The 27,626-nt window shown below is 41.2% G+C and overlaps 1 protein-coding gene across 3 annotated transcripts in view; it reads right to left on the bottom strand.

The window, feature by feature from the left end:
• The window catches only part of BTBD7 (BTB domain containing 7), a 54,828-nt gene continuing 27,202 nt past the window's right edge, over positions 1-27,626 (bottom strand). Inside the window, exons 4-13 of one of the 3 annotated variants that reach the window (XM_074584145.1) lie at positions 17,756-17,964; positions 16,299-16,374; positions 13,858-14,018; positions 13,438-13,581; positions 13,091-13,204; positions 11,383-11,572; positions 7,729-7,907; positions 6,593-7,021; positions 4,657-4,981; positions 4,440-4,576 (exon numbers count right to left, since the gene is read on the bottom strand). In XM_074584145.1, the coding sequence (XP_074440246.1) occupies positions 4,566-4,576; positions 4,657-4,981; positions 6,593-7,021; positions 7,729-7,907; positions 11,383-11,572; positions 13,091-13,204; positions 13,438-13,581; positions 13,858-14,018; positions 16,299-16,374; positions 17,756-17,964 (1,838 nt within the window). In that variant the 3' untranslated portion in view covers positions 4,440-4,565. Of the gene's footprint in view, positions 4,982-6,592; positions 7,022-7,728; positions 7,908-11,382; positions 11,573-13,090; positions 13,205-13,437; positions 13,582-13,857; positions 14,019-16,298; positions 16,375-17,755; positions 17,965-27,626 lie in introns of all 3 variants that reach the window. The other 2 variants (XM_074584143.1, XM_074584144.1) reach the window with 2 other exon arrangements.

Below are 27,626 nucleotides of genomic sequence, written 5' to 3'. Positions count from 1 at the left end.
TTCTATACAAGCCATTTATTTGAAATGCCAACTATACGTAGGATAAAGTCAGTGTTACATGCTTCTCAGCAACAGTAGAAAAATAGAACCAGTGAAAACCTTTTTACAACTGTAATGGTACTCAAAAGAGAAATGTATTGTTTTACAATGCATCACACAAGACTAGAATTCAAGTTTGGAGGTACCTAAATAAAAATACTATTTTTTTTTTTAAAAAACACTATGTACAATTGAAGCGTAAACAAGTTTTACAAAGTACTGGTTATGCAGGTTGTAGAAAAAACACTTGCATAGGACATGAAGTCAGTTTAAGAAAGTTTTCTGAGCCTTTAGCATTGAAGGCACTTGACTTTATACCAGTAACAACACAAGGACAAGAAACAGAACCGTAACGCTGCCGAAGGCAGGGCGACCTTCTGGCAGTACAGATAATTACAGAAACCCCAGATACGGTTTTAGAATTTATCTCTCGACCATTCCCTGCGTTGGGCAGAGCTCGGCACCGCCTCTGCCATCCAAGCATACCGTTATTAGAAGCGAGAACAGTGCCTCAAACAGCACGAGTTATTCTTTCCAAACAACCAACCCCCCAAAGAACCCCAAAAAAACCCCCACCAAACCCAAACCAAAGTAACGCATAAGACAAACATTTGGGACATTCCAGGACCAAAACCCAAGGCGTACAAGTACAGGTGGCCACAGCCTTAACTTTCAGAAACAAAACTCCTCAACAACAAGAAAAATACAACAAGGAACTGCCAATCGACACAGCAGTCATTAACACACAGCTACAGTAACTCTGTGGAACAACAAAACATTTCAAAGGAAGAATCTGTTTCAGGAATTAAGTTATTCATATATTAAGGAGAACAGGAGGGGGGGTCAGGGAAAGGGGAATAGGAAGTTTTTGCATGTTGCTCACTAAATGAAAGTCTGAGCTCTCTCTTGAATGGAAGGAGGAGCACGAGTCTTCCTCATCCAAGAAAACTTCATGTTCATACCTCTCTCCTCAAGCTCAAAGATCATCAGTAATCTGTTATCTCCCATCACATTTACAGGAGGAAAAGATGTCAGTTTCCAGCCTAATCAGAAAGTGCTTCATGTAAACAAGGAGCTTCTGCACCAGAAGTGTCAGGAGGCAGGGAAGAAGCAGCAGCGGGTAGCACAGGTACATGTGCGCTGCCAGCGGGACACGGGACGAGCACCAGCTTCCCAGTAATGCTTCTGTGAAGAAGAATAAACACAGTCCCTCTCCCCTCCCTCCGCACATCCAACCAGGCAGGAAATCCTACACCGGAGTACAAAAAATATGGTTCCAGTAATTTGACAAATCCTTCTTTTCCACTAAGAATCAGCTGCCGTAACCCACCATCTTCTTCCCAACTCAAAAGATACAAGTGAAAACGCAGATTGTCTACACGGCCCGATTGTCTCTGTGGCCTCAGAAGGACTTGTCTTATGTTTTGCACCTACTTTTAAACACTTTATTCTCTTTTTTAATACTGCTCAGCTTCTAAGACTCCAGAAGCAATTCCGTATTCTAAAATGCAGCCACGTCCCGCCCCCGCCAGAGGCATTTCTCACCAGCTTATTTGGAAGCTAAAGAGCATTTCACCATTTCCCTCAAGCCATAACCTCGGAACTCCTCAGTCTTCATCAGCCACGTCCCCACAAATTCCAAGCTTAAAAAGCTACATCTGTCGATTTCAGCCCCATCTCTGTCCAGGCACACAGTGCCACAGCGAGCTACGGAAACTAAAATACTTTTCTCAAAGTACATCTAATGATTTTAGGTAAAAAATAAATTATCAGAATAGGAAGTCTTCTGAGGGCAGCTATGACTTTTTAGTAATTAAGCTACCAACATAATTATGACAAAGCCCTGTATTTCAGGGGTTTTGTGTGGGATGAGTTAACGCTTCTAGCGCTGGCGAGCGCGGAGGCTCCGCAGTCAGACAGCGCCGTGCCCAAACCTCCAGAGGCAACCCAGCCGCCCCCAGTCCCTGAACCTGCAGCAGCTCCGTCCCCCCACCGCCACCTCCTCGCGCTTACCAACGTCCTACACTGCAGCCCCACGGAAACACGACCTACGAGCTGGTGAGGCCGGGACCACCAAGTGTCTTGACCATGCTCAAAAAAAGAAAATCTAGATTAAAAAGGCTGACAGAGGGGAAAAACCCACACCCCTGAACATCTCCCCTCACGCACGAGACCCATCACCTGCGCAGTCCAGCTAAGTCTCTCCTCCAGTCCCACACCGCGCCTTCCATGGCTGCATCTCGAAAGGAGCATCTGCAGGGCTGTCGCAGGAGGCCTACAGATGCGTACGCAGGAGACAGGAGGATTTTTTTGGTTCAAACACCTCTATCTTCACTTATGTAGAAGCTATTTGGTAGTTTGGAAACGCAGTATTCCATGGATTTCAATAACACGGTGGTGTTGTTACCAGGCCTCGCATACCTTAATGAAAAGGGTTAGGTCAGAACCTGCCACCAACTAGAAGTCGCAGCAAGATTTCTGTTTAAATAGAATTAAGCACTTTGAACTGCAAGAAACAACTCCACCTGACCTTAAAGTAGTCCTTAGGTCACACTTGAGATTAAAGTTTTCTGCTACAGGGAAATTCTTCATTCTAGGAACTGTATTTAATTAAAAAAAACCCAAACAGGCCTTTACCAGTAATCACTACACTGCAGTGACATCAGGATCCCTATCCGAAATGCAATGAGTCTGTGGTAAAAACTCCATGGGAAGAATCAAGGATCCACTGAACAACTATAACCGTTACACCCGGCGCATTGCTTAACCCCAGCCCGCAGCAGGGAGCCAGCCCGGATGATGATCATTCCCTCTTTGTATCACGTTAATTGATGAAGCTCATTTCTGTGCTTTGAAAAAAATAAAAAAGCCAAGTTGGGAAACGGAAGTGTAATTTAAGAGTGCTAAAGCTTCGCACATTTCATGATGCCAGAGCAGTTACTCTTCGCTTTGAGTTTGTTCACGGAGCAGCCGAGGTCACCAAGTCGGCAACGCTTCGGATGGGGTGAGGGACACCGAGCGCTGCCACTGAGAGTGAAGCCCTTTTGTAAGCGTAGGCAGGAGACAGCGAGGCAAAGAGCGGAGTCACCTCGGCGGGACAGGGAACCCCCCTGCGGAGGGTCACCCTGCAGGCAACAGCAAAGACACTACGCCTGGTCCTCCCGACACTCCAGGATTCAGCAGGAATCCGCAACTCCCGTCTTCACTTACGCCCGCATACGGGTAGCTGGAAGAACAAGTTATTACCATCATTTTTACAGTATTTCTAGATTTCTTTCTGCATGGGCAAATGAGCGATTCTAGTCTGTCTAGTCAGTGCTTCTGGGTGATCACAGAGTTCTCCACGGTCACAGCTGAACCAGAAGGCAAACAGAAAACCAGACTGTCAGATCCCAGGGAATTTCACTGGAATTTGGACTCCTAAATATCCCCCTGGATTCTTAAAAACCCAAATACGATTCTTGAAGTGGGCTTGCTATAGAAGGATAAAACCAGCTGCCAGAACTTTTCAAACAAAACATTAGACTGGATTCTTGCTGTAGTTGTAAAAATCAGGAAGATTTCAGATCTAAACAAACAAACCAAAAAAAACCACTAACCAAAAGTGTAGTATTTTGATGTGCTGTTCTTTGGAATTCCTATAATTAAAAAATAAACGCATTGTTACTATCTCATAAGAAAATACATTTCATAATGTGCAACCCAATGCACACAGGGAATTGGCAGGTGACAGGGAAAATGCAAAAGTATGAAAATACAGTCCTTTAAATGTGACAATAAAGTTTAACATATTAGTACAAAACTAATACACTAAAATAGATGTACAGGTGCAAAAGGCTACCAGGTTGTAGAAAAAAGGTACCAGCTTTTTTTTTTTTCCTCTCTCCCCAAAAGGCTTAATTAAGTTTGCTCCAAAAAAGTTTCCCACAAAATTAAACCAGAAGCAGCATCAAAACCAAACTGATAACATGCTGTCTCTAATAAAGCAATGTATGTACAAAAGAAGTGAGCAAAGCCGAATTCGTCTGCTGGCATGAACGAACTTGTCTGACCGAAGTCAGGCCAGAAGTTGCGGAGAACGGGATGTTGACAACTCTTAGGCACGGAGAAATAGTGGAGGTTGCTTTCATAGGGCAGATTTTTTATACAGGAAGTCGGGTTTGTTCGGAGACCTCCTTCCCCTGCTTACTGCATCTTCCCTTTCCAAATCCGCGCTTCTCTGTGCTCCGTGTTCCAACGGCTCATCGTCCGCCAGTCTCCTGCTGGGTCTCTCTTCTTGCATTTCAGAGGCGTACGCAGAGAGTGAAGGTCTGTTGGAGGTTAGCCCGTAGGTTAAATCCGTTTCCATTTTTGTTCTTCCCCTGACGTGAACTGCACCGTTACCAGCGTTTTCCTGGGTGGCCAGTGCCAAGTCCAGTCGCTGGGGAGGTTGTTCTAAGACATCGAGGTGTATTGGCTCATTCTTTTGTCTGTGTTGATGCCCGTCTTGGGAGAGCAGGTATTCGCGCCTAGAGTCCTCTTGCTTTTTAGGAGATATCTGGGAAGGTAGATAGGCTGACTTTAAGCCACTTGGTGATGCCTTACTGTGGCTATACAAATCCGGGCCAAAATAGATACCTTGCGAAGGTGAAGGACTGTGCCTGTTGGGTGCTGGAGTAGAGGGTCTGCATGCAGCATTAGAGAAGTCATAGAAGTCAGGGTATTCCTGTTGATTTTCACGAGCATCTATTTTTTGCTCTATTGCATGTTTCTTTCGAGAAGTGGGCACGTGTCTGTTCTGAATACATGAAATGTGCTGGGGTGGACCGGGCCCTACCTCTGTAACCGTCTGGCTTAATTCTGTGTCGACCGTGAGCTCTGGTAATCTTCTGTCTTTTAAAGACATTGCTGACACACCCATTGCGATATCTGGCATCAGTTCATTTAGCAAGGGCTGAGTACACTGGAAAAGAAAAGAAATTGGTCCGTGGAAACAACACAAAAGCTAAACACAAACTGTATTTAAGACACGTTTTGTAATTCAAAATGGCATTTTTCTTATCCACCTTTGCCTAGACCAACCTACACTGTTTAAAGAACACAAGTAATCCCCCAACCTTCATCTTCCTGCTAGCTTAAGACAACTTCTTTCCTTCATGAAGCTGTTGTGCCACAATAATAGCTCCTTCTCAAACGCGTCTGGTGTTGAATACGCAGTAAATGTACTGAGAAACTCCCCAAAGGTAAGTCTGCTTTAAGCCACCTGCAATCATCAAACTCAACAAGGTACTGGGTGCAGAGCTTCCACGGTTCCTTACAGCACAGAATTCCAGTGCAGGGAAGCCACCCAATGTGTATTTCATCACTACAGACGCAACCCTTCTGCTTGCATTTCATATTTTAAAGTAAGTTAATTGCAGGCCCATGTGAGTGCACACACGACAGCCTCGGGGCTTGCGGGGAGCACCAGTTCCAGGGGCTGACTGGATCCACAAAGCCCACGGGAGCTGTTGCCTGGCATTTTTCTCCCCTACACCTATAAGCAATCCTGCAATGAGACAGGCGTATTACACTCTTCCACACAGACGGAATCACGGAATCTTCAGAGTTGGAAGGGACTCTAGAGAGTCCCTCTAGAGATCATCTAGCCATCATCTAGCATCTTATATATTTATATATTATTTTTATATATTTCTATATATTTATTTATAAATTTATATAATTTATATATTATTTTTATATAGATATAAAGGGGGATATGAATAATATATAAATATATATAAATAAAATATATTAAAAAATTTATATTTTTTTTATATATATATAACCCCCTCTTTTTTTTTTATATATATATCTCCCCCTCTTTTTTTATATATATATCCCTGTTTCCATTCAGAACTCCATGTGAAATCTGCATCTAAAGAGCAGGTTTTCAGCATGACATAACTGTGCACTGAAAGTTTTTTCACTGCAAAAGTTACCAAACTCTTTATTTAGCATTTCATGTACTTCACAAAGCTCGGTCTTTGTCCAGTACATTATAGTTCATTGCTTTCATTGCATCATGCTGTACTTTAGCAGCTATAATGATTGTTTTTAAATGCTATAATGAACCCTTTTGTATTTGCAATTACTGATTTCTACTGGCCTATTCCTTTTAAAAATCTTTTCCACAGCTGTAAGGCCTTCACGTTCTCTGCAGGTTCCCTTTTACACCCCTGTTTACTTCAGGACTGCTTACCTCTGAGTAGCCCAAATGGCATCACAATTTCTACCCGTGAATTCTAGCATGCCGTCCACTGCTCAAGTTGACTTACACTTTGTTTTAATGTAGAGCAAACTATGTTATTTCAGAAGATTCACTTGTCCCTCCAAAACACTCCTGCCCCTGGAAGATCTGTTCTCCCAGGGATCAGGGCATGCCTTTCAGATGCAAAATGCTGACAGCTAGTTTGGCAGAAAATTCTTCTCACCAAAGACACTCCTATTTAACAAAGCCAAGTTATTTCTCTCCAGCGCCTCTCCACAAGCTACTTTGAGCAGCCAGGGACAGGGAGGAGAAATCAATACTTACCACTTGCTTCTCGGCTGCCATCACTGCCGCTGCTGCCGCCACCGTTTGTCTCCCCAGACCTGTAGTGTTAGTGCAATCGGGGGGTGCTGCTTTAACACTGGGCAAGTAGACGGGTGGCGCGGCTTTGGGAGCCGTTCGGGAGTGGAACAGTGAGTGATTGCACGGGTAAGAAAAGGAACGGGAGGGATGTTGACTTGGCACCCTTTGTTTCCAGCCCACTTTGAACTGGTTATGAATAGGAGTTGCTGGTGGGTGGTATGGCGGTGGAGGAGGGGGCAATGGTGGATGGAAGGCCACAAAAGAGTCCAGTTCTGTAAACATGGTTTCCGCAGTGGGAGTGCTGTTAACGCGACATCGTCCAGGCTGCCTCATCGTCAGGAGCGGGCTCTCGTCCCCAAATCGCTCATCAGGAAAGAATTTGTGAGGATTCTGCAAAGGAAAACACCCAGCATATAACAAAAAGTAGGAAATTATCTAGAAAAGTCTCCTAAACTAACACACACTGGAACTAGAAATCTGCCAGTACTGTAACAGGCTAGTTGTGCCACCTGAAGCCTCACTGACACTCCAGGTGATTACAGCTACCACAGAATAAAAACAAAACAAGAAGCACCAAATGCACTGTGTGAATAAGTTGAGAAACAAATGCATTTGCTTTAAACAGCAGCGTACAGACAGAAGTGGGATTTCCAGTTTCCCAGTCCTAATATGGATTATGCAGATTTACTGTACTAGTTAGAACTTCTTCTCCTCTCCGATTCAAGAATAATTAATAATCTAGATTTCTAGTTATGGTTTGACTATTCTCATCAACTGCCTCTTCAGGAGATTTTTTTTTTTTGTCCCCAAAATCTGTGGCAGTAAGAGCATCCTGAATATTTTTCTTGAGAAAAATATTTCTTGAGAAAAAGTATTTATACCTTGCACTGACACATTTACAAATCACACACATCAAATGCAACAGTCTCATTGTAGTTCGCACTTGGACACTTTTAAAGTTATACAGGCATTTCCAAGCATTTTTGCACCTGCACGTGCACACAGAAGGTAGTTCTCTTACTGCAGATTACAATCCAAGCCAATTCACGCAGAACAGAATCGAAGCATTTGGGGTCTCACCCAGCAATTCTTCATACCTGCAGAAGTTCAGCAGCAGCATCAGAGAGTCCGAATTCCCGCAGCACACGAATCTGAATCTCGTAACTGACTGTGGCACCTTCTCCGCAATTGAGAGCGTATGCTCGTTGCACCTGCTCCGTGTGACGCAGCTCCTGCAGCCGCTTGATCATCTCTTTCACAACGAGGAGATTGGGAACTGGAGGGGTAAGAGACCACGGAATGGGGATAACAGAGATTACTTTTTGAACTGGGAGACAGTAAGTTTGATTGCAATGGTTAGATTTAATTCTGAAGGAAAAAAAATCTAACATCAGGCTGACTTGGCTTTTTTTTTTTTGAAGCAGCAGCCTGCCAAGAACAGTTTGATTTATATGTTCCTTGAAGCATCATTAATGCCCATGGGATAACACACGTATCACACAAATGGTCGAGACATACACCATTTTCCAGCTTCTGCTCGAGCAAGCCACAAATACAGCCTTCTTTGTAAACCCCTTATGATGCAGGAATTTTATGATTTGAGGTGGGGGCAGGATAGCTTAAATAGCAACTGACTGTTCCCTCGTGAATTCTACAGGCCAAGAATTCATTGATTTTTTTGGCATACACTTCAGACTTCCAGTGGAATTCTGTAATCACAAAACCATAATACCAGTATGTAACTACAGAAAGAGCATTTTAAAAAAATTACACAAACTGAAAGCCAACATAAACCTGTAAAAATTATGTTGGTTTATGCAGGCATATTGAAATAATTAAAAAACAAAAAGAACTTTTCAAAGGAATTGTTCTGAAAAATCCTAGTTTAGCAGCCAGATGTTTAGCTACAACCAGCATTTTGCTAACACTGAAAAAAAGAGGATTTTAGAGAAATTTGAAGCAGTTCTCCAAACTAATAGGTATAAAAATCATCTTGGTTTTTAATGAAAAAGTGCTGTCTTCTCAAACTCAGATTTGTTTCTGGTTGGGTGTTTTTTTGGTTTGTTTTTTTTTTAACTATTATTCATGTGACACACATGGAAGAGGGATTACATATATAAAAATTAAAATTGTTTCAAGTCAGCTCCAGGATTTCTAATTCAAACTGGAAAATACCTAGGGCAACCTGTAGAACACTACAGCCTCAAAGCAGAACAGACTTCATCAGCGGTTGAACTCATTTTACAATAATTTTGTAAGAAGAGCACCAAGACACGCCGCTAATAGCATTTATGCAAATATAGTCCCCAGGCAGCAGAGACAAGGAAGATGCAAGTGCCAGATGGAGAACACCTAAGCGGTAAAGAATCCTCTGTTGTAAGTGCTTGGCCTAAAGGGCATGGAGGAGATGATGCCTAGCTCTCCCTCCAGCCAGCTCCTGCACTCCACCTGTGCTTTGGGATGGATTCCTCTACAAGTTACAGGTTTGGTACATGCCTGAATCTCCTCAAATTAATTGGGCTCCATCTACCCTTCCTAGCACAAGGCGTTGACCAAAAAAAATCATTTTTTTTGCTTAATTACAGAATTAAGCAGAGCAGGAGGTTACCAGGACACAATAACTGTGCTCCAACTACTACTGGCCAGGCTGAGAGCTCACACCCATGCTCAAATCAAAGGGCTGGCAATACTTCCTATGGATTAAATTGTACAGAATTACGCAGTAGTGGAGTTTCAGATTGATTAAGGTGTCTCACACTTGCCCACAGAGACAGATTTTTTCAGAACAGAAGAACTTTTGCAAAACATTTGAGACCTTTGAGACCCTGTTTCTTTTCTCAACTTCTTTGGAAACTAAGATGAAGCAAAGCATTGTGAAAGTCACATCTTATGACGAAATACTTTACATTCAATTCGTGGTGAGTATATCTGTGCTTTTCTGAAGAGGGAAGGGGAAAGAGTCTGAGTACTGTAGTGTACTGCTGAGATGCCCCAGCTATAAATTTCCAAAATTACAGAAGTTTTCAGAAGCTCCTTCTAAGCTTTATCAAGTCTCGTCCTGAATCACAAGAAATGAATAGATCAAAACCATTTCACAAATCTTCCTAGAAAACTTACTGCAGTGTTTAACTAAACAGTGTTTCAAATCTCCCTAACACCTCAATTTAAATTCTCTTGCAGCAATTTAAAGTTATTATTTTTGTCCTGGTTCTAGCATCTGTAAGATTAGTTTACCTGCTTCCTTTCAACATAGTTGACTGAAAGGAGACGTAATTGTTATAACAAAGAGCTTATAAAATGGGGAACGGGGAGTGGTGGAGGGAGGAAGATGACCGTTTCCTTGGTGGCATGTCATCTTTATTGCTTTTCTACACACTCCCAAACTGATCCGTATCTACTGAAATGTGGTACTTTGATCTAAAAATGGATACCAAAAGTTTATGCAAGTTTAACGAAAGACTGCATAAGCTCATGGGTTAAAAGCGCATTTAAAATTACTAACTGCACAGAAACGCCATCCACCATAGGACACCTCTGAGCTGCAAATGGTTGAAAAACACACAGAATTTTACAGGAAATTATTTTATGTGGTTTTGCTGCTACGCTTTCCTTATGCGCTCACTTCTGGTGACTGCTGGGATAGGGATACTAGACTAGACAGACAAATCCTTGACCTTGTCCAGTATGGCCATTTAAAGGGCTACACACAGTGCTCCATCTGAGACCAAATTATTTCACATGTCTTGTGGCATATTTGGTTTTGCATTTTAGCATGACGGTTGCTTTTTACGGAATTGTTTAATGTTGACTTTCAGCCTTTTCTCCATGGAGCTTCCCTTAGCCATCCTGTTCGCACACAGCTGGCTACACCTACATGAGCACAATGTTTCCCACTTTCTTCACTGAATTTAAATTTAATCTTGGTCATTTAGGTATCTAATCCTGCGCTCCAAGACATCCAACGATCCTCCCAACTTGTCATCAGCCACAAGTTCTGCCAGTGTATTCTCTATGCACATTGAGTATTAATAGGGATGGGGAAAGGCGGGAAGACCTAGATGTTTTGTGAATCCCACCAGATACCTTCTTCCAGTTCAACACCAAAAGATCAAATGCGTAATCAGCAAAATATATTACAGTAGTTTTATGACTGTATTTCCCTGGTTTGCCTATGGGGAACATCACACCAAGTATCTCAAAGTCAAGAGGCCATATCTACTTCCACCCATGAAAACTTACTCTGCCACACAAGGAATCAAGTTGGTTTGACTTCAAAGCTAAAGTGGATTTGGTAAAACAAGGAAAAAAAAGTGTGTTTTGAGCACCTACTTCAAATATTTTTCTGAAACTGAGTTAAGCTGACTGCCCTACAAGGTAGACGACTATGAGACGACTGGTTGGAGAAAACAGAGAACCACTCTGGAAACAGAGAGCCAGGCTCCAGCAAGTGTCCTAGAGCAAGTTTAATCAGTCCAAGGTTTTCCACATTGCTCATCTGAAGTGGGTTAAAATACTAACCCCTCCAGTAGCTTACTTTCTAACTACTTACTATGGCATCCAAAAATAGTTAATGTCTTCAGAGTAGACCAAACCAAAAGGGACTACCGCTGGGTGGGAAGAAGGCCAAATGGAGCAGTACCATTCTCTGAGAAAATCATAATATTCAATAATTCACATTCACTCTCCCCAGCCCCAAGCCCCCACCCACTCACACAAGATCAATCGGTGTTGCAAGTGATCTACAGCCTTACCTGGGATCTCATTGGCTATAACTGAAGGAGGACTGGACTGGTTAGTGCTAACTTGCTGGTGGGTAATCATATGACAGCACTGCGGCACCGCGTTGTTTACCATGTAAAGGGTGTCGGGCACATTGGACATTCGAACCATCCGCAAACGAACGAGATCGGTTTGTTCCACCATCATCTCATCCAGTACTGACTGCAACGACAGCCATTAGAGCCCTCATGAAGGCACTGCACACACCCCCAGCGGGACCTGCTGCAAACGCGGTCCCGAGGCCACAAGTCTAACAGCGTCTAAACCGTTAACCAGGTCCCAAACAGTATTTGGCTTTTCCACTGCATTTTCTATTCCGTTTTCCAGACATGATCAGAGTTGAGTTTCAGAGCTACGAGCAGGCAGGTGAATAAAGTTTGGGAAGGTTGTTTTGTTTATTTTGTACCTGTCAGATCAGAAGTAACCTTCTCGAGGCCAGACCCTCTGGACTCTGTCTCAATTACTGCTGACAGCTCTCAACTCTCTGTGCCTTTCAGTAGAAAGCACTAGTCTGAAAATGAAACTTGTTTCCTTCAGATGTCTTAAAAGACTAGACAGGAATTTATACATACTCCTTTAAAAGTGTCATTTAACATTAAATGGGTTTAATTTGAACAATGGGAGACTAACAGGGGAGTTAAAAATATAATCAGAAATCACTCATCCACAATTTTTGCATTTCACAAGAATTAAACTATGAATAGGAGTATAGTTACCAGATAATAAGTTTAACCCTTCTAAGGTTAAAACAGCTAACGATGCTTTTAAAAATATTAACAGCCTAATATGAAACTAATGGAAACAAGTAGAATTCCTGACGGGGGCGTGTGCGTGTGGAATTTATAATGCACTTTTTCCTTTAAGATTACTATTAGAGCACTCCCATACCATATATCTGAAAACTAAAAGAGTCAAAGCTTTTATCACAAGTTCTTTAACACATTTTTGTTAGTTTTAACAATCCAAGAGACAAAGATAAAATTTTAACTGGCTAGTCTTCCTTTGCTGCTCTAGTGCCACCTGGTGCTCTCTAACCTCTGTGCGCAAAATGCCAAGCGGTTTTACTTCTCCCCTCAAAGAGGATGTCAACGACAACTCACACCCATAGAAAATATTTCCTTTCTTAAGCACAGGGCAAAAGCTTTGAATTCACCAGAGCAATGCTCAGAGTTTGTAGGCAATGTGGATGTGCACGGCTTCACCTGATCCTCTTGTTCTGCAGTCACCTGCGCTGCTGGGGCTCACGAGCTCTTGACCTAAGTCAGAGCTGCCTTAAGCAGTGGCATTTGTTAGTGACCTACAAGGGTCACGTTCTGTCAAACAGAATATGGCATGTTCCTGCCCCACACAGAGCAACCTCCACCCTGTCACTGAATGTCACTAGAGATGCTACAAGATCTTCAGTTTGACAGAACTAATGCAAATATCAAATAGGGAAACTACTGCCTGAGCGGGACACGAAGGACTTCAGTCAAATTGGACACAAGATATTTATCCCATTTTGCAGAGGATCAAAAGAATTTTGGCTACGTTCCAATTCAAACAAGAAGCTGAAATATCAGAGTCCCCTGCTGAGTGGAATAGGAGTTCTCCACCCAGCTCTGGTGGGAGCTGGGGAGCCTGAAAGACCTGGCACCAAGGTTGCTGACTAGCTGCAAACTGGGACTCTCAGGCTCTCACCTTGCCATCCGCCTGCCAGGAGGGCTGCCGAGGAGCTGGGCCGGCAAACTGGCTGGAAACCAGGGAGGTTTCCCTCAGAACGCTGCTTTGTTTCCGGTGGAATTTCATCAAGATCTGTCTCGCAAACATTTCAATTTCGACAAAAAAAAATTTTGTTGAAATTTTTCTGACCAGTTCTAGAGACTTGAGCCTGATGATCAATCTTGTAAGTCTTGTTAAATTGAAAATGTTAGTATTTTAGGCCAGTACATGCAAAGAGAGACAAAACACACCAAAATCCTTCCCTGTTACAGAACCCCCTGATGACTCCAATTTAACAACAGTCAAGTGTTTTTAATGATTATTACCTTAGCCTCCTCCACATATGGCGAGAACAGTCTTGGCCGCACATATATTCCAGCATTTTTTTGCCGCAGCCAGGCATTTGACTTTCCACCTTCTGATGTTGGTAGCATGTCTGAAGGAGGAGTACTAATCAGGCCTCTCTTCATCTTTAAGAATCAAGAAAGGGTTTTATGTTTTTTTAGGTATAAATGTGGGAAAAACTTGCAAGAAATGCATTTGTTACACTGAATCCTTACACTACTGATTTTTCTTCAGCCTTCTGATAGATTTAAAGAACAGAAAATTTAACCAAAAAGTGTTATACACGTATTACTCTGAGCGATAACATTTTAGGAGCTAATCCTTAAAAAAAATAAATTAACCTGAACATTGTAGAATCTGAAGTACAAAGAACCCAGAGACAGTATTTGTATGAGACTTACTGCATCGCTCAGTACTTCACTATTCATGGGTAAGATGTGCTCAATGCGGACAAAAGGTAAAAGTGGAGACAGGATCTCTCGCAGCTCCTCAATGTCAAGATCTCTCCTCTTCACACCTCTTTTGTTCACACTGTGAGCAGTACCACTGAGTAAATTGGGCTCTGTTGGAAGGAACAAGAAATAACTAAGTTTACATCAGAAAGTTTAAACAGGAAAGCAGGAGTTACAGGAATTATAGGAAGTTATAGAAAAGGAACGAAAATTCTAATTTGAAATCAACAGTACTTATCAGCATTGATCCACAAAAGCATTTCATGCCTTAAAATCTGGTATGAAGCATCCGTAGAGACAGTTTCAGTTTATACAAGCATAGGTCATTTGCACAGCTGTCAGTTTCAAAGCATAAACCAGGAAGAAAATATAAGAGTCATGTTTGGTGTAGTTTATAAAGCCCTACACCAAGAGCTATGCTATGAAAACATTTTTATGTCCCTGATAGGAGTCCCCCCCAAGGACTCCTGCAGCTCCACTCCCTTTCCCCAGCAGCGTTCAGAAACTTATTTTCTACAAATTAAGGCCTGAAGAGTCCACTGGGATAAACTACTCCAGCCTCCTTGTGTAACCCACCTTCCTAACAACTGTGTCAAGCCCATTTGAATTGCTCTCGTGGCCACACTCACGTTTGGTGCAAATGGGTATCTTCCTAGAGATTGCAAGATGACAACATATGACACACTCAGGTCATTCTCCCTCTCCAGTTAACTACCTTCACCTGTATTTTAGGTATTGTGCCCAACCTGAATTTGACGAACTTCACTCGTTGAGGAAACCTGTCAAACACTCCCGGCCTCCCTTCAGTACAGGCAGCTCACACTTTGGCCACAGCCCATTACAATTTCTAACACCCTCTGGGATTTGACTGACACCACCACATATTCAGATCTGCAAAATCAGGAGGGTAACAAGGAATTCAGACCAAATTACTAGACTAAATTTGTCCCTAATCTGACAAAACTTGGCATAGCTCTTATTTCTGCTTTTGCTTATCACACTATCTGATGATCCCGGAAAAGAGAAATGAGACGTTTACTTAATGAACACCACAGACCTGGAAGCTGCACCATTACTCCAAACGAGCAGCTTCTCCCCCAGTCCAGGGCTGCTACTGTTTAACTGGCTCCATTATGTTCCAATGTGCCTTAAGACAAACACTTAAAAAGGCTTGTTTTGAAAATAGTTAATACTTCCTTGGGCCATTAAAAGCACATATTTTAACTGACTTTTTGTTGCATTTCATACAACACATCCACGAAAAAGCAGCTGTATCACAGGCAATATCAGTGGACTTCAAAAAGGTGGCCAGCCCTCCAAAGACAGAAGCCACACCAGCACCCCTCTGTTTTCACGCAGGCAAGTTCTTCCCTTTCTGTCCATCTTGTTGTACTACCTGATTGACACCGCATGGGTGGGGATGAACTACAAGCTACTTGGCATTTGTTTTTTTGGAAATACATATTTAACCGATTTCCCACATCCAACGCATGTGAGATGGCCCTTGAAGTTACCACTGTAGCAATAATATGCATCTGAGCTAATAAAAATAGATTCATGTCTACTTTAGGAAAAACACTGATGCCACTTGATGGCTTTTTTCTCACTGTCACAGATTTCTGTGGGAGAAACGTACTCAAAATGAAGCAAAAGGTTGATACAGTAAACTAAGAATAAAACTACTGCGAGAAGCCTGCATGAACACAGAAAAGATACTGCAGGTTTTTTTTTATTTGATGAATTAGTTACAAGAAAAATAATTTTGAGAGAACAGGAAATCAACCAGACTTAAAAAAGAGAGAGACAGTCATATAGGTTGAAAGGACCTCCAGAACTCTGGTCCAGCCACAACCACAACCTTCTCCCACACTCCCCCGGCAGGGGAGAACAGGTTGCCCACAACTACGTCCAGTCAGGTTTTGAACACCTCCAAGGATGGAGGCCCCATAACTACTCCAGGCGGCCTGTTCCAGTGTCTGACCATCTTCACAGTTTCTTGCATTTAAGCAGAATTTCCTGTATTTCAGTTAATGCCTTACTGCCTCCCATCCTGTCCTGGGTGCTGAGTGAAGAGTGTGGCTCTATCTTCTTTGCTTCCTGCCATTAGGTATTTATAGACTTTGCTAAGATCCCCCCAAAGTCTTTTCTTCTTGAGCCTAAACAATCCCAGCTCCCTCAGAATGCCTGCATTCTTTTTGAGAACAAAAAGCTTTTTAAAAAAGAAACCAAACAAAAACACAAACCAACCTACCAGCCACATTTCCTTAGTTTTGACTATACTATGAACAAAGTAGATTAAATTTCCTTAAGTTACAGATTACCCACAAAAAAGAACATCCATACTTTTCGGTTTATTTGTTTTAGTACTGTGTGGTTTAAAAGATCCTTACCTCGATCTGCTATTCTCTTCATCAACTGGTGTTCTCCCCATTTAATCAGATATTTAAGAATATCTTGTTCGCTTGCCTGGTAGAAAGAGAAAGTCAGCAATCTGTCTATGCTTTATGTCACACCAAAAAAAATAAAAATCACACACAGAGGTCTTTTAGAGCTATAAAGAAACACAACTGTACCAAGAGCAAAGTATTTGTACTTTACAATCTGCTACGCCACTTGCTCCAAATATTTTAAGGTAGTACTACTGGTGTATCACCACCATGATTTCTAGATTCACGTCACTTATTGAATCCCTAGGAAGAAGGAAACATTTTTTTTTTCCTATAGAAAGAAAAACTTTGTCTATTGTGAAAACTTACAGGTATTAAATTCGAATGAAATTTAATTAAAAGGGGCAGTTCCAACACTAGGTGTTTAGATCTCTTGTTTAACAGTACAAATCCAGCATCTGCACAGCCTGGAAAGCTATGAAAATAATTAAACCAACTAAGTTATAATCTAGGCAAAGGGAACATTTCCAGTAACACTATAAACAAAATAACTTTGCTTTGTTCATACCTATATACGTGTGCTAACCACTCAACATTTTTAGAGGAAAAAATCATGTACTGAAAAAGTTTAAAAGTTATCTACCTAATTTCTTAACAACTAGGGTATGAAATTTAGTCATAATACACACTCTTGTGGAAGATCAACTGTACTGTTACTGTAATTCCTGAAACATCTAAAGTAAAGAAAACTTTTTTAAAAAACCCACTTTAAAAACGCTGTATATAAAAAAAGGTAAGATTAGAATGGAAACAATTAAAAAAAAACCACAAACAAAACCAATCTTCTTTAAGCTATAAAAGACTGGTGATCATTACAAAAATGTCTCTCCTGAAGAGAAACAGCAGCAAAAATCCACAAGCTTTCTACTAGTCAGTAGTTTCCTCTCCCTAAAACCACACAGTCACTGAAGGAAAGTCACAAAAAAAAAAATTCTGCAATACTTGTAAGAAAAGGTATTTTTATGTGTGTCTCAAAAAATAAATTAAGCCTCCTGAATGATTACTAGCTTATTAGCTCCCACGGCCCCTAATTAGGATGTACGTTGTTACAGCAAAACTGCTACCACCACATAATTTTTATAAAACCCTTAAACATGCAAGGCAAATACTAGGTTCAGAAATGCTTCATATAAAATAATTTGCAGACATTTCTAAACTATTATTAGGCTTCTAAGCAGCAGCATATGCCACCAGTTCGGCTTGTGTTACAAGCCAGGAACAGAATAGTTTTCTTAATCACTACTTCATTTCAGTTTTCACATATTGTAAAGGAACGCTGAGTGTGCATACAAACCCACGCTTGCCTACAACGTAAAATGAGCTACTCCCAAGCACTTCTAGTAGTGGTATAACATACCCTGCTTCAAGCAGCACCAGCTGTATTCTGCATTGCAGGTTACCTGTAAATAGTCAGACTGAATAGCTGTGAGTAGGTGGTCCTTGCTGAGTTCATAGAAGACGTCTGAAGTCATGACCTGGGTAAACTCCTCACAGAGGAAATGTAGCGCTTGGCGATGTACCCACTTGGAACCGTAGGGCTGAGAGCTCCACTTCAGAATGGCAATTAAGGTGTCTAGTGAGATGCTCTCAGCAATAATATCTTCACAGCCTAGGAAACAAAAGCACAAAATCAATGACGTTGCTGCAGAGGCACTTTGATCCTGAAGGAATAATACACACGGCTCAATCTGTAATATAAAGGGTTATACGACCCCCAGTGAGAGTGAAAACAGAAGTGCCCTACAGACCAAGGTTGCAAACGGGATTAAATCCTGACTAAAGGTATAATAATTTTAACTGTGGTTTAGGATGCCAACTATGCAGTCATTTACCTTTTAAAGGCACACGAAACACCACGTCTGCCGGCATGCCTGGATGAACAACTGGAAAGCTACTTCAGCCCTACTAGAACCTCTCTTGGTTAATATACATTAACACATTTTGAACTTGCAGATTTGAATTTGAGTCACTGTTGTTTAGAGAAGATTCACAGAAGCCTATCAACCGTAACAGAGGTGGGATTTTCATCCATGGACCTTTCTCAGACGGACCATGCAGAGGAGCAGAAATAAGAGCTGTGACATGCTGTTGGTACTCAGCTCCTAGCACAGGATGAGGGCAGCAAAGCATCACTTTCTGACTCACAGCGAAGGCAGGAAGCAGCGGCTGGTTGCTCTAAGGCCACCACCCTGGTCTCGGTATCAAGCAAGGCACAGAGGGTGCCGAGAAAGAGCACCTCCTCCCACAGGGAAGCAGAAAGCGAAGCATCCAAGAGACAGGTATTCTGACTCGCAGGCAGTCTGCTATAGTTTCCTCCTACCCACTGCTGTGTGAGGATTAACTCTTTCACAGAGCACGTGTCTGCTGAAGAAGTGGGGGATATTTAAGTCTCCTGAAGAGAGACGGAGCATGTTTGGAAGAAATGAGGGGAGACGTACTGTGGGAGGGCTGAGAACATGGGTACTTGGGGTTACTGAGTTAAGACAGACAGTACCACAGTGTTGGTAACTCGAGATCTCCAATAGCACTTTGCTGATTTCATTTGTACATCTGGTTTACATATACACAGAATACAACTTCTGTTTGTACTATAAAGATAGCAATTTAAAGGAAAAACAAAATTATATTCTAGAATTGTACATTCCAGCCTCAACCCACAACAGCCACAAAATTACAGCTGTGCTCATGCCCATGAGAGGTCCCCGGACGGTTCAGAGCAGCATGCTTACACTGCAATTATTTTACTTTTTTTTTTTTATACATCATCATTTTCCTCTCAGTTTCAAGGATATTTAAAAACTGAACTTTGGAAAGTTTTCTAGAGAACTGTATCTCTACAGACCAAGCTGAGTAAGTGTTTAGCATGGTAATCAATGTTTGTGAAGATAAAGATCAAAGAGGCTCTCCTGACACTACATACTTTTGAACGGGTTGCATACACGTAAGACACACCAGCAGCAATTAATGCAATTAAAAGAAAATCTTACTTTTCTACATAGGCCAGCATATAGAATATAAGCGTTGACTCCATTTCTGTTGCAACTAATTATGTGAAGGATAAGTTATTAGGCAGTACATAGTAACAAGCGAACATGCTACTTTAAGTAGAAGGGTATCTACCAAAGGAACTACTTAGAACTGAAAGTCATTGAAAAGGGATTTTAAACAGTAAGGTAAAAAAGAAGGAACTAGGAAGCATCAGTTTAAATATGAGGCAGGCTATAAATTTACCTGTCCTATTAATGCATTTCTGTTGTATTTCTACTTACCACTACAAAAAAGCTGGCATGTTAGTCATGAGAACAATATTCTGCCATTAAAATTTCTGAAAATTACAGTGAATATAACACATACAGCCAATGCTTAATGACAACGTTTGCAGCAAATTCCAGGAATATACCCGATATCTATTTTTGTAACAATAAGGATACCTGCCCCCTGCAAAGACAGAAAGTTACATTTCTGTGAGAAATGCAGTTCCAAAAATCTGAGCAACAGCGATTTATAGAAACAGATAAATCCAATTCTTCTTTCAATTCCAATTATTGCACAACTACTAATAATATGACACCATCAGGTGAAAAGCTCATTCAGGATGCCTAGCAAATGAAACACTCCTTTTCCCAAGTAATTTTCACAATGTGTCAGAACTGTGGGATTATTAAAAGTGTTTCTTCCGAAGTAAGCACGAGGTAACAACTGAAGTGTTTTCTGAACATCTAAATAAATTGGGTCAACCCAATTCTAGCTACGGAAGGAAACCAATTCTTTTCTTTTGGCAGCGGTTTTTTTTTTTGCTTTAACAATCAGCCACTTGGCAAAAATAGCAGTTCTCTAATAGCCACAATATTGTTCTTCACAGTGGAATGGAGCATTTTTCTCCTATGAGTACTATTTTGTAATATTCAGGCAGCAACAGTCTTTCCAAGATCTGTTTGTAGAGTCCCAACATGCTCTACCGCAAGCTCCTGTGACCATTATTATCTTTCAGAGATTCAACTTGGAGTCTAAAGAAGTGAAAGATGCCTATCACATTTTGGACAAATGAGGCTATTCCACCACTCCTTTTGCTGGATACCAATAGGTCCTGCCTACAAACAAGTCCTTTCCGCTTCCCTAGTTCTCTCTCAAACGCAGTTCCACAGCCCTTCCAGACAGCAATAGCTGGAGCCTGCATTTAGCACGCCAGCTAATAGCTCGGGATCTTATCAAGGCAGTTGACAGACCTACTAAAGACAAATTAAGTGCGTTCAACAGTTTGCAAAAGTGGAATTAAGCAAAGTTTTTACTACAAAATTGCTGGCTTGATTTAACTCTTTCTGTGGTGGAGACCTTTCCCCTAAATTTATGCAAACTACTGGAGCCAAGAAAAAAAAAAGTAATAAGAATTCATCTTGACACTGAACTGAAGTCTAGAAGCTATTCAATGTTTTAAGTTTGTTGCATTAGGAAAGACCATGCTGGCAATCAGGAACCATACTTTTTGAATTTCTTGGCATGTAGAGAACAGAGGCACGACCTGTAGCTGTTCTGGACTGCAATATGATTGGAAGTTCCACAGACATTCGTCTCGCCCATTCATGAGCAACCTGGCTGATCTAACCAAGCTTCTAATGGGAAGAGAAAGGAAAAAAAGAAGATAACATTCGTTCAGCCCCTTTCCCACATCTTACAGACCTAAAAACGCAAACGTGTCCTGTACTTGCTAAGGATTCTTCAGAAGGCAGCCCACACTCTCGGGCTGTGGAAGCAGTCGTGGTAGCAGTCGTGGAAGCTAGCCACCTTGTATAGTGGTATTAAACCAGATTGTCATCTTCTTACATTCCGCATCTCCTGCTGTTCTGTCACATTGGTGCTTGGGTGGCCACTCAATGAACAAATTAACTAATTTCTATCAATCATACTTCCAGCAGCATTAGATCCCAATGGCGCAAACCCTACTGCCAGCATAGAGAACAGAAACGAGGAGGCTAATGCAGGAGACAGGGCAGCAGTAGAACTTCTGACAGCCAAACAATCTGTCAGACTCAAGTGACCTCATACAAGCAGCTTGGGAGACATGGCAATAGGAATTTAGGTTCTCCACAGCAGCATGCAAAACATCAGTTACAAAAACAGTATCAGCAAGTCATCCTTTTTAAGTGATTATCACATAAGCAGCAACTGGAACAGCCTCTACTTTTCTCTAACTGTATTGTCAGCGAGGGATCTTGTTCAGCATCCCTCTTCTGGATGCAAGCTGACTTTCCCAGTTATTAACATTTATTCCCTTCTGGTAGCACTATATTCTCTGTCATAAAGTAATGCTACAGGTTTCTAGCTTCTTGAAGGTTTTGGGCTTTTTATCTCTTCCCCAAATTGCTTAAAAGAAAAAAGTCTTTAAAAAGAGATTAAGTTAATAGCTAACTGATGCCAAGCCTGTAGTTTGCAGGTGGATTATTCTCCACGTTTTAGAACTCCGAAGCACAGAAGTTTTGGTTACATGAAGGTACAAAACTACATGAATGTTTTACAGAAAAGAAAACAAGACCTAAGCAGCACTGGAGATCAATTAGCAAGGAGGACTCAACAGGCATTAGTGGTCAAACACTGCTGAAGTTTATTGCTAAATTCAGTACCTCTTCTGAGCTATTTTTAATCCCTCTGATAACTTTTCTAAGCACGAAAATTTAAGACACTCATGTACTCCCATCCTTGAAAGGCAGAATTCAAGTACATCTATTATGGCACTGTTAAAGTATACAGTGCTATTTTTTTTGCTTTATTCAAATACAAAACTGACAACTTTATAGCACTTCAGATTAAGTGTTAAAGCAAAAATAAAATATGATCTGAAAGTTAGGTCAGGCAGCATTTTGTGTTATGCTAACCATCCTTCCACAGTGAGAACTTAGCAAGTTGCGTCAATTCCAAGACAGCATGTTATCCAGCCATTTGAAATCTTAAATTAGGGAGCAGATGAAAGCAATGCAACTTGTGTTATTTAAAAATATTTTAATTTATGATATGGCAGTTACAAAGCTGTTAAACATTCTAAGATATTAACAGTTGGATTTTGAAGTTGTAAGTTTCATCAGAAATGTAAGGTAATTGTTACATGTTTAAAGCCTTCAATATTTGTGGCAAAAGCTCTTTAATGTTTTCTCTCCCAAACAATGAAAGTGAATTTACTCTTTTGCTCCTGCTGCATGCACAATGCATGAATTTAGGAAGCCTGAAATCTGCATTTACATCTTTGGCTTCTCTGGGCCGTGAATTGATAATGGCCCTTGACTGGGCTTCAGCATTCCTTAAGAAGCCCATTCAGCAGCAGCGCAGGCAGTGTAACTGATCCAGCTTCAACAGAAAACAATCCTCAGTCGGAAACAAAAAGCTGTCAACTAAACCATGACAAACCAGAGGGAAGAACTTAACCTGGGAACAATGAAGGGCTGAGGGAGGAAGAGCTGCTGTTCAGAGGGACCACCACCAGCCACCACTGTTCAGTATTTAAGCGGTATCCTTCCTAGAACACCGGCAGCTGGAAGAAAAACCTGGAAACAGTGACCAGATCTGTTTCTCTGCAAAAATTCATTTGCAATGTCATATTTATGTGCCTAGTTACACAACTCTGTCAAATTCTTTACCCCTGCATATAACCCTGAAGTGTAACTGCTCTAGGGAAGATCTTTTCCACTTCCTGCATTCTCCAGTCTTCATCTTCATAATATAAAACCTAAGCAATAAATTCAGGCTTGAGTGCAAGTGAAGCATTGTACGGAAATAATAGGTCAGATTTATTTTAATATTTACTTAATGATACCCAATTTATTTTAAAGCTGAAAGTGCCAGACTGGTTCCTTTGAGCATTCCTACTGCACTGATATATAACTGACACTCCTGCTGTAATTTTCCCACAATACATTTGTGTGTATTTAATACCACTACTGTGGGCTTCCTGGCATTTCAGTCCTGCTGAGATCAAGGGTACTTTTGATGTCAGGTGATATCTGCCTCTAGATCAAAAGCTGTGCTACTGACTACGGCTTTAAAATAAAGTTTCTTACTTCTTAGTCTTGTCAAGGGTAAAGTCAACACCCAAAAATAAAAGGAAAGCAAAAAGTCTGAAGTTAAGCTATTTTTTGTCAACTTTACTTTAGAAAACTTCTTGGAATCAGCAGGCAGAAAAGATCCCTGGGCAAAACTATTTCATAGGGCTCCAGTATCCAAAAACCTGTAACAGAAAAACTTACTGTACCACCGCCTCAGTGCAGCTACTCATGACAGTAAGCAACAGGGCCAAGATGCAGAAGAGGATTAATTAACATAGCTATCTAATAAAATTAACATACCTGAAGTCAAACTTTTCTGCAACAGCAGTGGATGTGGCAGTGCAGTAAGACTGCAAGGGGGGATTATTTTAACAATGCATGATGAACAGAACTAGGGAACTGATCTGGTTTTAATAACTGTGCTACAGAAGAGGAAGGATAAGTGATTTTAAACCTCATCTTTGAGAGTCAACGCGCTAAAGCCATCGCACCACTACACTTGACAAGAGCAGCAAGGTAGCATAAAGACACAAAAGCAGGAGCAAAGTGCAGAAATAAGCAGGGAGAGCACAGAAATGTTTCACTAAGGGGTATGACAAACTCATGGAGAGGACTCTAATCCTCACAGCCTCTGTGAAAGCAGTGAAGAGCTTCACTTTTTGGTAGTTAAATACTGCAGCACCCCTAACAGCAGTCTCTGTCTGGTTAGGTACAAATGGGTTTCACTATGATCAGCTCTATAGATGAGATATGCTTGCTGATTAGTTCATTTATTCAAATTAATTCATTCAAAGACCTAATTCAGTTTCTCTTGGAAGAAGTGACTATCATCATCTGAAACAAATCAAGCTGAAGCCAGGATAAATTCTAAATAAAGAAATCTTACTTGACTTGGACTGTAAAGATTCATAGCACAGAGCCACACTATCACTGACTTCGTCACTGGAAAACCATCTAATAAAATACAATAGTCCGAAAAAGCAGTATCACTGTGTTAGGAATAGGAAGATTTCTGTGGAAAGAGTCAAAGCTGAATCATCTGCTGAAACTGAAGAAAAATTAGAACATCTGGATACTTAGGAAGGTCCCTGAAGAGAAATCAAACTAAAATCTGTTGAAAATGAAAACAGTTGATCAGAAGCTTTAAAATACATCAACTTCACTTGACACTCAGTTACAAATACCCAGCCAAAACTGAGTAAAAGTGAGCAAAATGAGTTGGAAAGAGTATCCAGACTTACATATAATCAGCCCAAAAATATTTTCCAGGAAACCAAGGAGACAAGCTTTAGCAAGTCTGCAATTGGCTAACATGAGTGAACCGAATCAAAAATCTTGAGCCAGGGGGTGTGGAAATCTAGAGAAGAAACTTAAGACATTAGCTACTGCAAAAGCCAACTGATGGGATTGGTCAGAACTGGGGCAAAGCTGGACACCTGCAGCACAACAGCATAGAAAAGAGCTGCCAGAGGACCAAGCTAAGAGATTTCATGAGAACTGCCTGCTGAGTGGTCTCCAACACCTACGCAATGCTGTCTCTTCTAGATATTATGCAGAGCGATGCTAGAAGTCAGATGTTTGAGTGACAGCTTCTGGCACAGAAGTATGCTAGCTATGAAATCAGGGAACAGGAGGGACACTACTGAAACAAGATCTCTCCTCTACCTCATGTTAAGTACTGCAATAAGGGAGGACAAGGTGCTACAAGTTAAGTGCCAAAAACAAGAATAGTGGTCACTACTGAAGTGCATACTTTAAGTAATCTGTTAGTCAAATGCAGGCATACAGTTTCCCCTGATCAAACTTCCTTTTTAAGATTATACCTGAATAATTCTTCAGTGTCAGCACAGTACCAATGACCTAAACATGAACTCAGCAAATTAAGTAGGAAACTATTAGATACTGACTTCACTGGCATATAGAGATTTTCTACAGACTGCTTACTGCTTTCTCCTGTAGCTAGGGAACGCAGCACCAATTTGTAAAATCCCTATTAGTTCAAGTTAACATCTAGAATTTCAGTATCTGAAGGGGTGCCAAATTTACATTTGCTAGTATTGGATAATATAATAAATTTCAACTCTTGCCTGATTTTACTGCATTTCTCCCCTATATATTTAACAACCTCCCCACCCTCCCAGCTCACCACTTCTGTGGTCATACACAGATTTACCGGGGAAGGAAGAAAATTCCTCCAAAGGCCACTGCATCCCCCTACTTCCTCCCAAAACGCTACAGCTCTGGTTCACCCAGAGGACCACCAGGACTGAGCCCGCACCGCTGTACTCGCTGGTTCCAGCCCCCCGAGCGCAAATGCTGAAGTGCTGCCAGCCCAGCACAACTCCAGCTGCTGCCTTTCTTCTTCCTCCCTAGAGCTAGTACCGGGGAAACACCTCCAGGGAAAAGTTAAGATCTTGTTACCGCTGACTCATAGAAAGTATATTCCAGAGCAGCACTGGTCTGCAGTGCATTACTGAAAAGACTGCTGGTTTAGGACATGCCGATCCAAGCACACTCAACAAAGCAAGCAGAAATAATGAAACTTTGCCTCAAATAAAACATCAGTTCTGTTTTGCAGCATTTACTAATACCTAAAAAATAAAAGCTGTTTTCCTATAAGTCTGCCTAAGCTTCTCTTTGAACTCCTCTGTCTTTGCTTATCTGCTTTGATATAACCTACACTGCTTCTTCAAAGCACCTCCAGATCACAGTTCTTACACTTTAGGTTTCCAATCTGAGGGAAAGAATTACACCCTGTTCATTTATGAAACAGTGCATAATTATTCAGTGTCTTACTGAAGGCTTCATTCATAGTTTAATTCCCTCATTAGTATTCCCTGAGCTCACTACATCCTTTTAGCACTTGTATATGTGCATGCACCAAACCTGAGCAACTGTATACTTATACCACCTTTTTAATTACAGATAGTTTTCCTTTCTTGCTCTCAGGTGATATACTGAGTTGTCCAGTTCTCAAGTACTATTAACTTGCAAATATCGTATAGGAATTAATTTAATACTGTAGTTCAACTGCAGTAAAACTTTTTGCCACTTCTGCACTGCATTCGATGTTAATTTTCTAGGTGTACTTAGAGAAGAACAACAATAAAAATAAGAAAGATGCAGACAGACTGGAGAGGGCTTAAAGCAGTGCCACAAAGATGACCAAAGGGCTGGAGAACCTGCCCTATGAGAAAAGGCTGAAGGAGTCAGGTCTTCTCTCCATGGGGAAGAGAAGGCTTGGGGGGACCCCACCATAGTATGCCAGTACCTGAAGAGCAGCTACAAAAGAGGACAGAGGCTCTCTCTTCACAAGGAGCCACGTGGAGAGAACAAGGAGCAACAAGTACGTGTTGCACCAGGAGACATCTCGATGCAAGACATTTTTTGCAGTGAGAACAATCATTCTAAGGAACAATGTCCCCAGGGATGTGGTACAGTCCCCATCACTGGATGTTTTCAAGGTGTGATTGGACAAGGTGCTAGATAATCTCATCCAGGCTGCCTTTCCCATGAAAGGTTGGACCAGATGATCTTTCAAGCCCCCTTTCAACGTGGGCTGCTCTATGATTTGATGATTCTGAGCCTAAGAGCACCTCATTTGCATTCCTCTAGCAGCATTTCCCAGAAAACTCATCTCCCATATTTTCTGCCAGTTTTATTGAAGTAGTATTATTTCAACTTTCAGCATCATCTGAAAATTAGTTTCCCTGTTACAACCCCTAGAGAAGATACAATAGTTTGGATTAGTTTCCCATATCTTTATCATTCACAGTTTGAGATAACTATTAGGAGAACCCATTATAAGCATGATCTCTTCCTGCAGTGCTTGTATCTTTTTCCTGCCTGCTCCTTCAGAAGTTTCCTATTTTTCTGAGGTCTACTTGATAGTGTATACTACAAAGATTTCAATCTTGTCAAATTTCATTTGATAGCTAGAAGTTACAGATGTACAGGTCTACTATAAAAAGTTATTTTCTTAAAAAAATTAAGCTAGCTTAAACAAATCATGTTGCTGGTATCTCGGTGAATTCCATTCTCTATTTCTTTGCTCAAAACTAAAATTCTCATCCCCCACCAACAAGGCCTGAAGAAATTGCCATATCCCATTATGTACAATTTGGCCACTAAATAGCTCAAAACCAACAGATGAAACAGCAAGCAAAGCTCCTGCCACTACAAGAGATATTATTAGTTCACTGGTCAGTGCTCCGACACCTCATCAGAAATTGCAATAATT

The sequence above is a fragment of the Larus michahellis genome, chromosome 4, assembly GCF_964199755.1.
Source record: "Larus michahellis chromosome 4, bLarMic1.1, whole genome shotgun sequence".
Classification (NCBI taxonomy): domain Eukaryota; kingdom Metazoa; phylum Chordata; class Aves; order Charadriiformes; family Laridae; genus Larus; species Larus michahellis.
This window is presented reverse-complemented; position numbering and strand designations above follow the sequence as displayed.